The sequence below is a fragment of the Dendrobates tinctorius genome, unplaced genomic scaffold, assembly GCF_039654945.1.
Source record: "Dendrobates tinctorius isolate UK_male_01 unplaced genomic scaffold, ASM3965494v1 ptg000003l, whole genome shotgun sequence".
NCBI classification, from domain to species: domain Eukaryota; kingdom Metazoa; phylum Chordata; class Amphibia; order Anura; family Dendrobatidae; genus Dendrobates; species Dendrobates tinctorius.
The window spans coordinates 88536248-88551215 of NW_027361671.1; the positions used below are offsets into that span (position 1 = coordinate 88536248).

Here is a 14968-nt window from a genome sequence, read left to right on the forward strand (position 1 = left end):
GAGTGTGAGAATGTGGATGCTTGTGACCGGCGGTGATGTCATTAAGGTTACCGCTGATCACAGACAGTGGTTCTCGAGGTCAGCTCTGTGTGTTCTGGCTAGCATGGTGAGAGGTCACATCACTGATGTCACTGCACACCTCACCATCTGGATGTAGCTGAGTTGGGGATCTTCATGGAAAATGAGCATTATAGATTATCGTCGGAAAGGTGAGTATAACTTTGCTGTTTTATTCTTATTTTTTTGGTGAATAAATGGGTAAAAGAGGGTTGGGGAATGTTTATTTCAATTAAAGGACTTTATGTGTTTTCTGTGTCTTTACTAAATTTGACAATGAGGTTAGTAATGGGGATGTCTGATAGACACCTCTCCATTACTAACCACTGGGTTTGATGTCAGCTGACATTACAAAGCTGACATCAACCTTACAACTATTACTGCACTTGCCACCACGCATGGGCAAGTGGAAAGAGCAGAGGCTAAGCGTCAGAATTGGCGCATTTAATGCAAGTGCCATTTCTGGGGCGGCTGAGGGCTGATGTTCTTATTCTCCATACTTTTCAATATCCATGGTTCCATCCCAGCCTAGTAAGATCAGACCGCAGCAGTCTGTTTAGCCTTTGCTGGTTAGTAAATAAAAGAGGGACCCAATGTCATTTTTGGGGGTTGCTCCCTCCTATAATAATCAGTAAAGTCTAAGCAAAAAGCTGTGAGCTGTTATTAATACACTGGGAACCATCATGCCTATTGGACCCTTCCCAGAATATTAGCAATCCCTCCTGTAGTGTATCACTGCACTTCCGTGAGAACTTTCCCATGCAGCAGTGCAGCAAGTGGAAGCACGGAGCTGATCAGCTGATACACTGCGAGAGCGATTAGCTCTGATCAGTGTATCGCCGGGGGCCGGGTACAGCAGTAACATCTCCCGATGTGACTGTTCTACACGTGAGATCGCCATGGGACACTCAGTTATTGGGCTACTTCAGACAGGGAGTATTATATGTTGGTTTATTATCTTATTTTTGTTGCAGGAGATGAGGGAGTCGGGGATTAGGCGTTCAGTAAGTATGGTTTAATTAAGATTAGTAGTCTGTGTCATTATTTCAAATAAAGGACCTTATTCTGACTGTGTCTTTATTTACCATGTAACTATAGGATTAGTAATGGATAGATGTCTTATAGATGCTACTCCATAACTAATCCATGGGCTTGATGTCACTGGACATTACAAAGGAGACATCAACCTCACAAATATTACCCCACTTGCCACCACTACAGGGCAAGTGGGAAGAACAAGGCAAAGAGCCAGAATAGACGCATCTATAGGATGCGCCTTTTCTGGGGCAGCTGAGAGCTGATGTTTTTAGCCTGGGGGAGGCTGTCAATATCCATGGCCCCTTTCCAGGCTTTTAATATCAGCCTGCAGCTGTCTGCCTAGCCTTTGCTGGTTTGCTTTTATAGGGGGACCTCATGTCAATTTTTTTCTGGGGTTCCACTGTAAAATAGCCATTAAAGGCTAAGCAAACATCTGTGAGCTGATATTAATATCCTGGGAACCTTTATGGCTATTGTCTCCTTCCCAGAATATTAACATGAGCCCTAAGCCATCGGCTTTCCCTCTGCTGTTTATGAATATTATGTGGGAGCCTATGCAATTTTTTTATTTTTTATTTTTTTTTAAATAAATAGATATTGCTTTTCATGCAGATTTCGAGTGTGTGTCTTTGTTTAACTCTTTATGTACCATTTTATTCATGAGGGTATCTGGCTGACACCTGTTCATTACTAAATCTCGGGCTTGGCATTATATATATATACACTACCGTTCAAAAGTTTGGGGTCACCCAGACAATTTTGTGCTTTCCATGAAACCTCATACTTTTATTAATCAAATGAGTTGCCAAATGAATTTAAAATCTAGTCCAGACATTGACAAGGTTCGAAAAAAAAAGATTTTTATTTGAAATAATAATTTTCTCCTTCAAACTTTGCTTTCGTCAAAGAATGTTCCCTTTGCAGCAATTACAGCATTGCAGACCTTTGACATTCTAGCAGTTAATTTGCTGAGGGAGTCTGGAGAAATTTCACCCCATGCTTCCAGAAGCCCCTCCCACAAGTTGGTTTGGCTTGATGGGCACTGTTTGCATACCATACGGTCAAGCTGCTCCCACAACAGCTCAATGGGGTTGAGATCTGGTGACTGCGCTGGCCACTCCTTTACAGATATAATACCAGCTGTCTGTTTCTTCCCTAAATAGTTCCTGCATAATCTGGAGGTGTGCTTTGGGTCATTGTCCTGTTGTAGGATGAAATTGGCTCCAATCAAGCGCTGTCCACAGGGTATAGCATGGCATTGCAAAATGGAGTGATAGCCTTCCTTATTCAAAATCCCTTTTATCTTGTACAAATCTCCCATTTTACCAGCACCAAAGCAACCCCAGACCATCACATTACCTCCAACATGCATGTCAGATGGTGTTAGGCACTCTTCCAGCATCTTTTCAGTTGTTCTGTGTCTCATAACTGTTCTTCTGTGTGATCCAAAACCCTCAAACTTGGATTTGTCTGTCCATAACACTTTTTTCCAATCTTCATCTGTCCAATGTCTGTGTTCTTTTGCCCATATTAATCTTTTCCTTTTATTAGCCAGTCTCAGATATGGCTTTTTCTTTGCCATACTGCCCTGAAGGCCAGCATCCCGGAGTCGCCTCTTCACTGTAGACGTTGACAATGGCATTTTGCGTGTACTATTTAATGAAGCTTCCAGTTGAGGACCTGTGAGGCATCGAATTCTCAAACTGCAGACTATAATGTACTTGTCTTTTGCTCAGTTGTGCAGCGGGGCCTCCCACTTCTCTTTCTACTCTGGTTAGAGCCTATTTGTGCTCTTCTCTGAAGGGAGTAGTACACACCGTTGTAGGAAATCTTTGGTTTCTTGGCAATCTCTCGCATGGAATAGCCTTCATTTCTAAGAATAAGAATATACTGTCGAGTTTCGACTTTTTATGGCTATTTTGAGAGTTTAATGGAACCGACAAATGTAATGCTCCAAATTCTCAACTAGCTCAAAGGAAGGTCAGGTTTATAGCTTCTCTAATCAGCCAAGCTGTTTTCAGCTGTGCTAACATACTTGCACAAGGGTTTTCAAGGGTATTCTAACCATCCATTAGCCTCCTTACACAGTTAGCAAACACAAAGTACCATAAGAACACTGGAGTGATGGTTGTTGGAAATGGGCCTCTATACACCTATGAAGATATCGCATTACAAACCAGATGTTTGCAGCTAGAATAGTCATTAACCACATTAACAATGTATAGAGTGTATTTATGAATCATATAATGTTAGCTTCATTGGAAAAAAACTGTGTTTTTCTTTCAAAAATAAGGAAATTTCTAAGTGACCCTAAACTTTTGAATGGTAGTTCTGCATTTCTGGACCTATTGACTTGCATTGATCCACAGCAAAACCGCAGATCTAAAAAAGATCTGCGGTTTGGCTGCGGAGGAAATGCTGCAGATCGGGAGGGGAGAAGAGTGTGGGCAGAGTGTGGGTGGTGACTGTGTGCGTGTATGGTGTGTGGGCGGTGACTGTATGCGTGTATGGTGTTTGGACGGTGACTGTGTGCATGTATGGATCTAGGTCTGTGTGTGGGGGGGTTTGCGGGGCTGTGCGGGGTCATCGGGCCTGTGTGGCGGGTTGACTGGACTCTAGGGGGTCTTGGGGGAGTGTGCCGGACCTGTGTGAGGGTCATCGGGTGTGTGTGGGGGGTCTGTGGGCCTGTGCGTGGGTCATCGGGTGTGTGGGGGGGTTTGTGGGTCTGTGCGGGGGTCATCGGGCAGTGCGGGTGGGTCTGCGGTGGTGTATGTGTGTGTGTATGTGTATGCAGACATCGTCCGATAGGACTACAAGTCCCATCGGGCTATGCCTGCTACCCTGTCAGTGAGTGTCACATTAGCCAATGACGGGACAGTAGTAGTCCCATCATCCGGCTAATGTGTTGAATGTAAAAAAAATACATACAGAACATACAACATACAGAACATACATATAACATACAACACATAACATAGAGAACATACTTACCAATCACCTAATTCCCGAAGTCATTGATCACCTGTAATAAAAATAAAATAATAAACCAACCTACACTCACCTTTCCGCTGTAGTCCAATTAATAACGAGTGTCCCACAACGATATCCCGTGGAAAGCAGCCACATCAGCTGATGTGACCGCTCTCCAGGAGCTCCCGAGATGAAATGACAGGCGGAGGTAATCCTTCGCTGTGTATCCCTCCGCTGCCGGTTAAGAGGTCCCGTAACCCTAACCCTAACCCTAATTTTCATGCAGCAGTGCTTTAAAGGGAGACTCTGAACTTAAGTAACCTCAGTGATGGACTGCAAGAGGAATTGTCTCCTGTCAGTTCATCCCTGGGAGGCCCTATAGAGCAGTGACATCACCTGATATCACTGTTCTATAGGGGAGATTGTCGTGGGACACTCATTATTAATTGGACTGTGTCGGACAGGGAGTATACAGTTTGTTTATTTTTTTACTTTTTATTATAGGAGATTGAGGGCGTCGCTTGGATCTGGGAGTACAATAAAAATATGAAAACTGTGTTGTGCTTTATTTCATTAAAATACTTTATTCTTATGTGTGTGGCTTTTTTTTAACCCTTTCAAAAGATTAATAATGGAGAGGCGTCTTATTGACGCCTCTCCATTATTAACCAGGCTTAATGTCAATTTACAATAGCAAGGTGACATTAACCCCTCATTACCCCATATCCCACTGCTACACGGAAGTGGGAAGAGAGGGGCTAAGTGCCAGAATTGGCGCATCTTACAGATGCGCCATTTCTGGGGCAGCTGCGGGCTGGTGTTTGTAGCCGGGGGGGGGGCAATATCCATGGCCCCTTCCTAGGCTATGAACATCAGGCCACAGCTGTCTGCATAGCCTTTCCTAAAATATAGGGGGACCACACGTCATTTTTTGGGGGGTCCCCCTATTTTAATAGCCAGTAAGGGCTATGCAGACAGCTGCGGGCTGAAATTCATAGCCTGGGAAGGGGTCATGGGTATAACCCCCTTCCCAGGCTACAATTATTGGCCACCAGCCGTCGGATTTCCCCCTCTGGTGCAGAAAATTGCACGGGAGCCCAAGCCATTTTTTTCAGTTTTTTTTTTTTAATATATGGCTATATGTCTATGGAAATACTGTATCTATGGAACTATCTATGGATATATCTATGGGAATATCTATTGATATATGTATAGATATGTCTATGAAAATGTCTATGGAAATATCTATAGATATATCTATGGATATATCTATAGATATATGGAAATATCTATATATATATCTATGGAAAAATCTATGGAAATATCTCTAGATATAGCTATGGAACTATCTATGGATATATCTATGGAAATATCTATAGATATATCTATGGATATATCTATGGAAATATCCATAGATATATCTATGGAACTATCTGTGGATATACTGTATCTATAGATAGATTGATATGGGATAGATAGATATATCCATATATCAATCTATATCTATCAATCTATCTATCTATCTATCTATCTATCTATCTATCTATCTATCTATCTATCTACCTATCCAATATCAATCTATCTATCTATCTAATATCATCTATCTGTGTGTGTAATGGAGTGTGGGTTGGACAAATGTAAAAGAGAAGATTGTACAGAAATGACATCACAAATCTTTTTTTTGTTAAATAACATATCATTATTTAGCTTACAAAAACGCATACAAATCCACACTGAAAAACCGCATGAAATCCGTGGCAAAACGCGTAAAAAAATGCATAAAAAATGCACCTGCGTTCTCTGCCAAGAGATGCGGATTTTGTGCAGAAAAATCCACGGGAGAATCCGAAACGTGTGCACATACCCTAAGGGTATGTTCCCACGGTCAGTAACAGGCAGTACTTTGAACGCAGCACATGTCCGCTCCATCCAAAGTGCTGCCGGCTTTTGAAGGCAGGTAATTACGCATGTGTACATTTAACTGTGAGTAATCACCACATCCTATACATTGGATGGTGATATTTATCTTGTGGAGACTGAGCATCTCCGCAAGATAAATAGACATGCTACAATCTGGAAAGGCGCGCCGCATGTCCGTTTACACAGGGAAGCCGTGGGTGATGTATGCAGCGTCCAACCCACAGCGCTTACTGAATGTGGGAACATACCCTTATATGTGATCCATGTGATGGACAACCCACAGTTTTAAAAGCTGGCCTGTAGGTAACTATTTTTAACAGCAAACTGGTGTCATTAAGTTCGCTAAGGCTATGTGCGCACATTGCGGATTTACTTGTGGAAATTTCTGCATGGTTTCTGCCTCTCTTGGCAGAAAATGCAGTTGAAATTCCAATGCGGTTTTGATGCATTTTTGATGCAGATTTTATGCGGTTTTTCATGCGGATTTGTAGGCTAAATAAAGATATATTATTTTTAAAAAAAATTATGATGTAATTTCCTTGTTCAAACTCTTATTTTTCGATCTCCATTGAAGACCATAATATCATTACATACCATGTTCAAGTATAATGTTTACACATGCAAAACAAATATAAGTGAATATTATACAGCTCTGCCAAAAATTAAGAGACCACTGCACAGTTTTATAAAAATCAGCTTCTCTACATGTCTGACAGCCATTCCATTCCAGTGTCAGTTGAATTCCAACCAGAGTACCACTCATTCTACTTAATGTACTTCTGATTAGATGATCACCTGAACCAAAACTTATTTAGCGAAGGAAAGTATAAAAGACCCTGCTGTGGTGTTCACAATCCTCTTGCAAGAGGACCAGCTGGATGGCAAAACAAGTGCTAGTAATATCCCAAAAGTAATAGGAATGAAAAAATAACTTTTAACCATGCCAAAGGAATTGAAAATAAAAGTCTTGAGTGAGGAAAAGAAGGGCTCAATTCTTGCTTTACTAGCAGAGGGATGCCGTGAGCATCATGTTGCCTCCATCCTTAACATTTCTAAGATTGGCAGTCCATTACAACAAGGTCAAGCAGCAGAGATTGGGGACAACAAAGCTACAGACCGACACAGGGCGAAAACATCTCTCCACTGACCAGAATGACTGTCATCTTATTCGAATGTCACTCAGCAACTGCAGGATGACCTACAAAAGGAGTGGCAAATGGCAGTTGGGGTGAAGTGCACGGTAAAAACAATTCGTAACAGGCTCCTAGAGGCAGGACTCAAATCATGTAAAGCTAGAAAAAATCCTTTCATCAATGAGAAGCAAAGAAGAGCCAGGCTGAAGTTTGCCAAAGACCATAAGGATTGGACCATAGAGGACTGGAGTAAGGGAATCTTCTCTGATGAGTCTAATTTTCAGCTTTGCCCAAGACCTGGTCGTTTAATGGTTAGACGGAGACCTAGACAGGCGTACAAGGTATCCTGGAAAAACAGTTGACTTCTTCTGCTCAGGCAATGTAACCCAACTCTGAGGACTGTTTTTTCCAGCAGGATAATGCACCATGCCGCACAGCTAGGTCAATCAATGTGTGGATGAAGGACCATCACATCAAATCCCTGTCATGGCCAGCCCAATCTCCAGACCTGACTCCCATTGAGAACCCCTGGAATGTAATCAAGAGGAAGATGGATAGTCACAAACCATCAAACAAAGCACTGCTTAAATTTTTGTACCAGGAGTGGCATAAGGTCACCCAAAAGCAGTGTGAAAGACTGGTGGAAAGCATGCCAAGACACATGAAAGCTGTGATTAAAAATCATGGTTATTCCACAAAATATCCACAAAATATTGATTTCTGAACTCTTCCTGTGTTAAAACATTAGTATTGCTATTTCTAAATGATTATGAACTTGTTTTCTTAGCATTATTTTAGGTCTGCAAGCACTGCATTTTTTTTGTTATTTTTAACTTTTCTCATTTTCTGAAAATTTTCTAAAAATAAATAAAAAACTTAGTGCTTGGAAATTGACATGTTTATAGAATAAAACAACAGTTTGCATTTTACTCAAATATACCTATAAAGAGAAAAATCAGACAAACTGAAAATTTTGCAGTGGTCTCTTAATTTTTGCCAGAGCTATATATATATATATATATATATATATATATATATATATATACAGTCATATGTAAAAGTTTGGGCACCCCTATTAATTTTAATCTTTTTTCTTTATAACAATTTTGGTTTTTGCAACAGGTATTTCAGTTTCATATATCTAATAACTGATGGACTCAGTTATATTTCTGGATTCAAATGAGGTTTATTGTACTAACAGAAAATGTGCAATCTGCATTTAAACAAAATTTGACCGGTGCAAAAGTATGGGCACCCTTATCATTTTCTTGATTTGAACACTCCTAACTACTTTTTACTGACTTCCTGAAGCACTAAATTGGTTTTGTAACCTCATTGATCTTTGAACTTCATAGCCAGGTGTATCAAATCATGAGAAAAGGTATTTAAAGTGGCCACTTGCAAGTAGTTCTCCTATTTGATTCTCCTATGAAGAGTGGCATCATGGGCTCCTCAAAACAACTCTCAAATGATCTGAAAACAAAGATTATTCAACATAGCTTTTCAGGGGAAGGATACAAAAAGTTGTCTCAGAGATTTAACCTGTCAGTTTCCACTGTGAGGAACATAGTAAGGAAATGGAAGAACACAGGTACAGTTCTTGTTAAGCCCAGAAGTGGCAGGCCAAGAAAAATATCAGAAAGGCAGAGAAGAAGAATGGTGAGAACAGTCAAGGACAATCCACAGACCACCTCCAAAGACCTGCAGCATCATCTTGCTGCAGATGGTGTCACTGTGCATCAGTCAACAATACAGCGCACTTTGCACAAGGAGAAGCTGTATGGGAGAGTGATGCGAAAGAAGCCATTTCTGCAAGCACGCCACAAACAGTGTCACCTGAGGTATGCAAAAGCACATTTGGACAAGCCAGATACATTTTGGAAGAAGGTCCTGTGAACTGATGAAACAAAGATTGAGTTGTTTGGTCATACAAAAAGGCGTTATGCATGCGCTGTATTGTTGACCGATGCACAGTGACACCATCTGCAGCAAGATGATGCTGCAGGTCTTTGGAGGTGGTCTGTGGATTGTCCTTGACTGTTCTCACCATTCTTCTTCTCTGCCTTTCTGATATTTTTCTTGGCCTGCCACTTCTGGGCTTAACAAGAACTGTACCTGTGTTCTTCCATTTCCTTACTATGTTCCTCACAGTGGAAACTGACTGGTTAAATCTCTGAGACAACTTTTTGTATCCTTCCCCTGAAAAGCTATGTTGAATAATCTTTGTTTTCAGATCATTTGAGAGTTGTTTTGAGGAGCCCATGATGCCACTCTTCATAGGAGAATCAAATAGGAGAACTACTTGCAAGTGGCCACTTTAAATACCTTTTCTCATGATTTGATACACCTGGCTATGAAGTTCAAAGATCAATGAGGTTACAAAACCAATTTAGTGCTTCAGGAAGTCAGTAAAAAGTAGTTAGGAGTGTTCAAATCAAGAAAATGATAAGGGTGCCCATACTTTTGCACCGGTCAAATTTTGTTTAAATGCAGATTGCACATTTTCTGTTAGTACAATAAACCTAATTTGAATCCAGAAATATAACTGAGTCCATCAGTTATTAGATATATGAAACTGAAATACCTGTTGCAAAAACCAAAATTGTTATAAAGAAAAAAGGTTAACATTAATAGGGGTGCCCAAACTTTTACATATGACTGTATATATATACACACAAACACTATATTGTTTATATATGAACAATTGTCAGCCAGATACCCTCATTAATAAAATGGTACATAAAGAGTTAAATAAAGACACACACACAAAATCTGCATGAAATGCAATATGTTTATGTTTTAAAAAATATAAAAAAATTGCGTGGGCTCCCACGTAATTTTCATATCCAGCAGAGGGAAAGCCGACAGCTGAGGGCTGATGTTAATATTCTGGGAAGGAGCCAATAGCCACAAAGGTTCCCAGGCTATTAATATCAGCTCACAGATGTTTGCTTAGCCTTTACTGGCTATTTTACAGGGGAAACCCAGAAAAAAATTGACATCGGGTCCCCCTATAAAATCAAACCAGCAAAGGCTGGGCAGACAGCTGCTGGCTGATATTAATAGCCTGGGAAGGGGCCATGGATATTGGCACCACCACAGACTAAAAACATCAGCTCTCAGCCACCCCAGAAATGGCGCATCTTATAGATGTGTCTATTCTCGCACTTAGCCTCATTCTTCCCACTTGCCCTGTAGTGGTGGCAAGAGGGGTAATATTGGCGAAGTTGATATCACTTATCTATTGTCTGGTGACATCAAGCCCACAGATTAGTAATGGAGAAGCGTCCATAAGTCATCTATCCATTACTAATCCTATAGTTATATGGTAAATAAAGACACAGCCAGGATATAGTGCTGCTTTATTTGAAATAATCATACAGACTCCTTTAATAACCTTAATTAAATCATACTCACTGAACGCCTAATCCCTGACTCCCTTGTCTCCTAATAAATAATAATAAATCAACATATAATACTCCCTGTCCGACGTAGTCCATTTACCGAGTGTCCCACGACAATCTCACATGTAGAACAGTCACATCGGGAGATGTAACCGCTCTACCTGACCTTCGGTGATACACTGACAGGAGGTAATATATCCCATACATTTACATTTATATGAATTTTTATGCAGAGCACAGCAATCAAGATAAATTTGTTATTTACTGCTGTGCAGAGTAGTAATCAGGATAACCAAACATTCCATACAATGAAGTGAGTTTTTTCATCTCGATCTCTGTGTACAGCACAACAGAGCACATGGATGTCTCCTATGGTGAGCACAGCAGAGGTCACAAAGCTCTCAGTATAATGAAGTGAGCTTTGCTATCTCGGTCATTGCCTATAGAGAGGGCAATAGACGAGATGACAAACTTATGCTGAACTCTACATAGGCATCAATTGATATGACAAAAGCTGCACCGTGGTTATGAAGAATATTGGAGATATAAATTCATGTCAATCATTTTTATCTTATTTGGCCCTGGATTATAAAACCACTTTCCCATGTACAGCTGCAACAGGACATCTAGCTCAGAAGGGGGGGGTCAAGCCTCCAAAGGTTGTGAGTGACATATTTCACACATTGAGCCAGCTAAAATCAGAATAAAAAACTTGGTTGCAAAATAGATACCATGTGGTCTAACTGCTTTGTTGAGTCAGCTATGATTTCATAAGAAGAATATGGACATATCATATGTTCTGGTCACACACTGGTGATATTTTCTTGATCTCCGGACCGCAAAGAACGCCTTCCAGGCGAAGCCAGGTAGCAAAGCTGTGTTTAGTTTTCAACATGCAGCAGGGGCCTTGCCAGATCCTATGGTGCTAAAACCTCCTTCCTAGGACCGTCCATAAGTTATGACTCATCTTCAGTTTTGAAGTTTTTAGCTGTTAGTGGCAACAGGAGGGGATTTAGGTTCAGCCCAGAGGGAAGGGGGGAGTGACCCAAAGGGAATAAAGGCCAAAACCATGTGGCTTCTCTCTCTATTATGCTTGCGGTTCACTTAGAAGGTGTTGGCCATGCTGATTAATGTGCTGTGAAGGACCTAGGAGCCATCTGGCAACCCATGCCCTCATGCGTCGCAGCACACGCATGTTCGAACATCATAAACTGCATGTTGAAAGTTTTTTTTTCCTATATACAAAAGTTATTTTCCTTTAGAGGGCCACCCTTATAAAAGACTGGTTTTCAATGTAGTTTTCAGTGGATTATCTCAAAAAGGTTTTACTGCAGCTCTTACATTTTCTAAAATGTAATTAAATCTGCCTGAAAACTTATCACAACATAATGTAGATGCATAACCATAGGAAAAGTATACAACACAAAGTTTCTCAATTAAGATTTAAAAAATTCAGCCCACCACATGGTACAATTTTTATACACCAAAATCTGTGATTGTAGTGTTTAGAAGAGATGAATCTGAAATCAAATTTTTAGTGATTTGTTTCATGCTGATTAATCAAAATGGTGGTCAACCTGCCACAATTTTGCTGAATTATATTCGGCCGTGAACAAAAAATACTCACCTTGCTATTGATCTCTCTCACCACTTCAGCTTGCTGTCCGATGCTTTACACGTCCTCTTCAGCTCTTCTGACATCTTCACTCGGAACTGGGGCTCCCAGTGCCAAGTAGGCCTCAATCCTCAGAATGCATGACAAATAAAGCCTAGACAGCACGTTCGGGTGATGCACGTTGCGACATGAAGAGATCAGATGTGACTTCTGAGGCCTACTTGGCCAAAAAAGACACTTGAAGTGTCGGCGGTGGTACTGCAGTAGCAATACATGCAAACAGCAAGGTAAGTAATTTTTTTAAACCCATGTTTATTATGCTTCCGAGGTCTTGAAATTTGTTAAGACATTTGATTAATCGAATGTTCCTCATCATGCTCTTATTATGTTCTTCTTCTTCTTATTATTATTATTTATTTATATAGCGCCATTAATTCCATGGTGCTGTACATGAGAAGGGGGGTTACATACAAAGTTATAGATATCGTTCACAGTAAACAAATTTACGATGACAGACTGGTACAGAGGGGAAATGACCCTGCCCTTGCGGACTTACATTCTATGGGATAGTGGGGAAGAGACAGAAGGTCGGGGTGCAGCAGCTCTGGTGGTGATGAGGCGGCAGCTCAGGCGGTGGTGAGGCAGCAGAATGGTCATTGCAGGCTGTAAGCTTTCATGAAAAGATGGGTTTTCAGGTTCCGTTTGAAGGATCCGAGGGTGGTGGATAATCGGACGTGTTGAGGCATGGCATTCCAGAGGATAGGGGATATTCGGGAGAAATCTTGGAGGTGGTTGTGTGAGGAACGAATAAGTGTGGAGGAGAGTAGGAGGTCTTGGGAGGATCGAAGATTACGTGAGGGAAGATATTGGCATATTAGTTCAGAGATATAGGGAGGGGAAAGGTTGTGGATGGCTTTGTAGGTCAATGTTAGTAGTTTGAACTGGATTCCTTGGGGAATTGGGAGCCAATGGAGGGATTTGCAGAGGGGGTGACAGGGGAGTAGCGAGGAGAGAGGTGGATTAGTCGGGCAGCAGAATTGAGGACAGACTGGAGTGGTGCAAGAGAGTTAGCAGGGAGGCCACAGAGGAGAGTGTTGCAATAGTCAAGGCGGGAGATGATGAGGGCATGTACAAGAGTTTTAGAAGATTGAGGACTGAGGAAGGGACGGATTATGGAAATATTTTTGAGTTGGAGGCGACAGGAGGTGGCAAGAGATTGGACGTGTGGTTTGAAGGACAGGGCAGAGTCGAGAGTTACTCCGAGGCAGCGGATTTCAGGTGCGGGAGAGAGCGTGATGCTGTTTACCATAATATATAGATCGGGTAGGGAAGATACGCAAGATGGAGGAAAGATAATGAGTTCAGTTTTGTCTACGTTGAGTTTTAGGAAACGAGAGGTGAAAAAGGAGGATATCTTATTATACACTACTGTCTCATTTGACCCTATTTTGCAACTTTTATACAAATCAATTTTCCTTTGCAAAGTCAAGATTTGTGGCAGATTCGCTCATCAGCAATTTTTATTTATTTTGAAAATGTAACTCTATTTCTACTGATTTGGACTGTAGGACTGCCTCATTTCAGTGAAAACATAAAAATATTAAAAAAAAATTGTAGTATAGATTGGGAGCAGATATAGGTCTACAAGAGAAAGTAAATACTCACTGCTTTCGGTGTTTCCTGTCTTGCTTTCTTTTACTTTTTGGACTGGATGAACTAGGAAAAGGAGCATTTTATTAACTACAGTGTGTGAGACATAAAACCAATGTATAACATCCTGATTACTTAAAAGATGAAGAGTCTAGAGTCAGAATTTTTATCCTATCTTTCAGGCAGACACACATATCACAATTTATCCAGGCTATATTCAAAATAGGTTAAAGGGGTTGTCTGATCCAAGTCAATAAGTTGCCTGTTGCTGATGTCTGTCCACAAAAGACAATAAATTGCTAAGTCATGCCCTATTGCAAGAGAAGCAGAGCTTAAGTGAGCACAGTCAAAGTTGTTATATATTACAGGTAAACTTCAAACCCATTTAAGGGGTTGTCCGGTCCAAATCAATATCAGTAGTAACTCTGTGTGACTGCAGACTTATGAGTCGGGACTGGAGGTTATGTATATGTTATACATACTCCCGGCCAGGGTCCGTCTAGTGGGTGTGGGCTCACTTCATACACTTATATAGGAGTGAGGCCGCATCCACTGGCCGGCAGAGTATAAAACACATATGTACCATGATTAACTAGGAGAATTGAAGCTACAGCAAAAAGTTTCCAATGGCAACTTTAGGGTAAATAGAGAAGGTCATCAATTGGAGATGACATGTGCAAAATGGGGAATATTTAAAAATGGGTTATTTTAGCACAAATGAATTAATAATTGTGAACCTTTTTATCAGACTACATTTTGATTTTGGGAATAGAAATGCAGGAGAACAGATCTTCTGGACAAAATGTGAAGGCAACCTTACATCACCTCACTTCATGAGGACAAAACTGAAAACTAACAATACTTTGTCATATAGAAAAAAATCACAATATGTTCGGCCAGGAATTTTCCAAACATTTTTTTGCTTAGGCAAACAGTACAGAATTTTAAAATATAGGGGTTGTAAGGTAGGAAACAGATAAATTAGAAACCAGCTTCTGGTTTTTCATACACAAGTTTCTTTCAGCTAGACTTATCTCTCCTGACTCTCTCATACACTTGAATGTTTGGCATGGCTCAATTGTCATGAGTTTTCAATGGGGAGAATAAAGAAAATCCCTTCAAGACATCTCTGGGGACAATTATTCTCTCAGAGAACTACCGTAAATGTCCAGATATCTATA

At 40.7% G+C, this 14968-nt stretch overlaps 1 protein-coding gene across 2 annotated transcripts in view; it reads right to left on the reverse strand.

Annotated features, from left to right (window-relative positions):
• The window catches only part of SRRM4 (serine/arginine repetitive matrix 4), a 255499-nt gene that overhangs the window by 100382 nt on the left and 140149 nt on the right, over positions 1-14968 (reverse strand). The window contains exon 6 of one of the 2 annotated variants that reach the window (XM_073559466.1): positions 13803-13853. The exons of the other annotated variant lie outside the window; for it this stretch is intronic. Within the exon in view, the coding sequence (XP_073415567.1) occupies positions 13803-13853 (51 nt within the window). The remainder of the gene's footprint in view (positions 1-13802; positions 13854-14968) is intronic. 2 annotated transcript variants of the gene reach the window in all.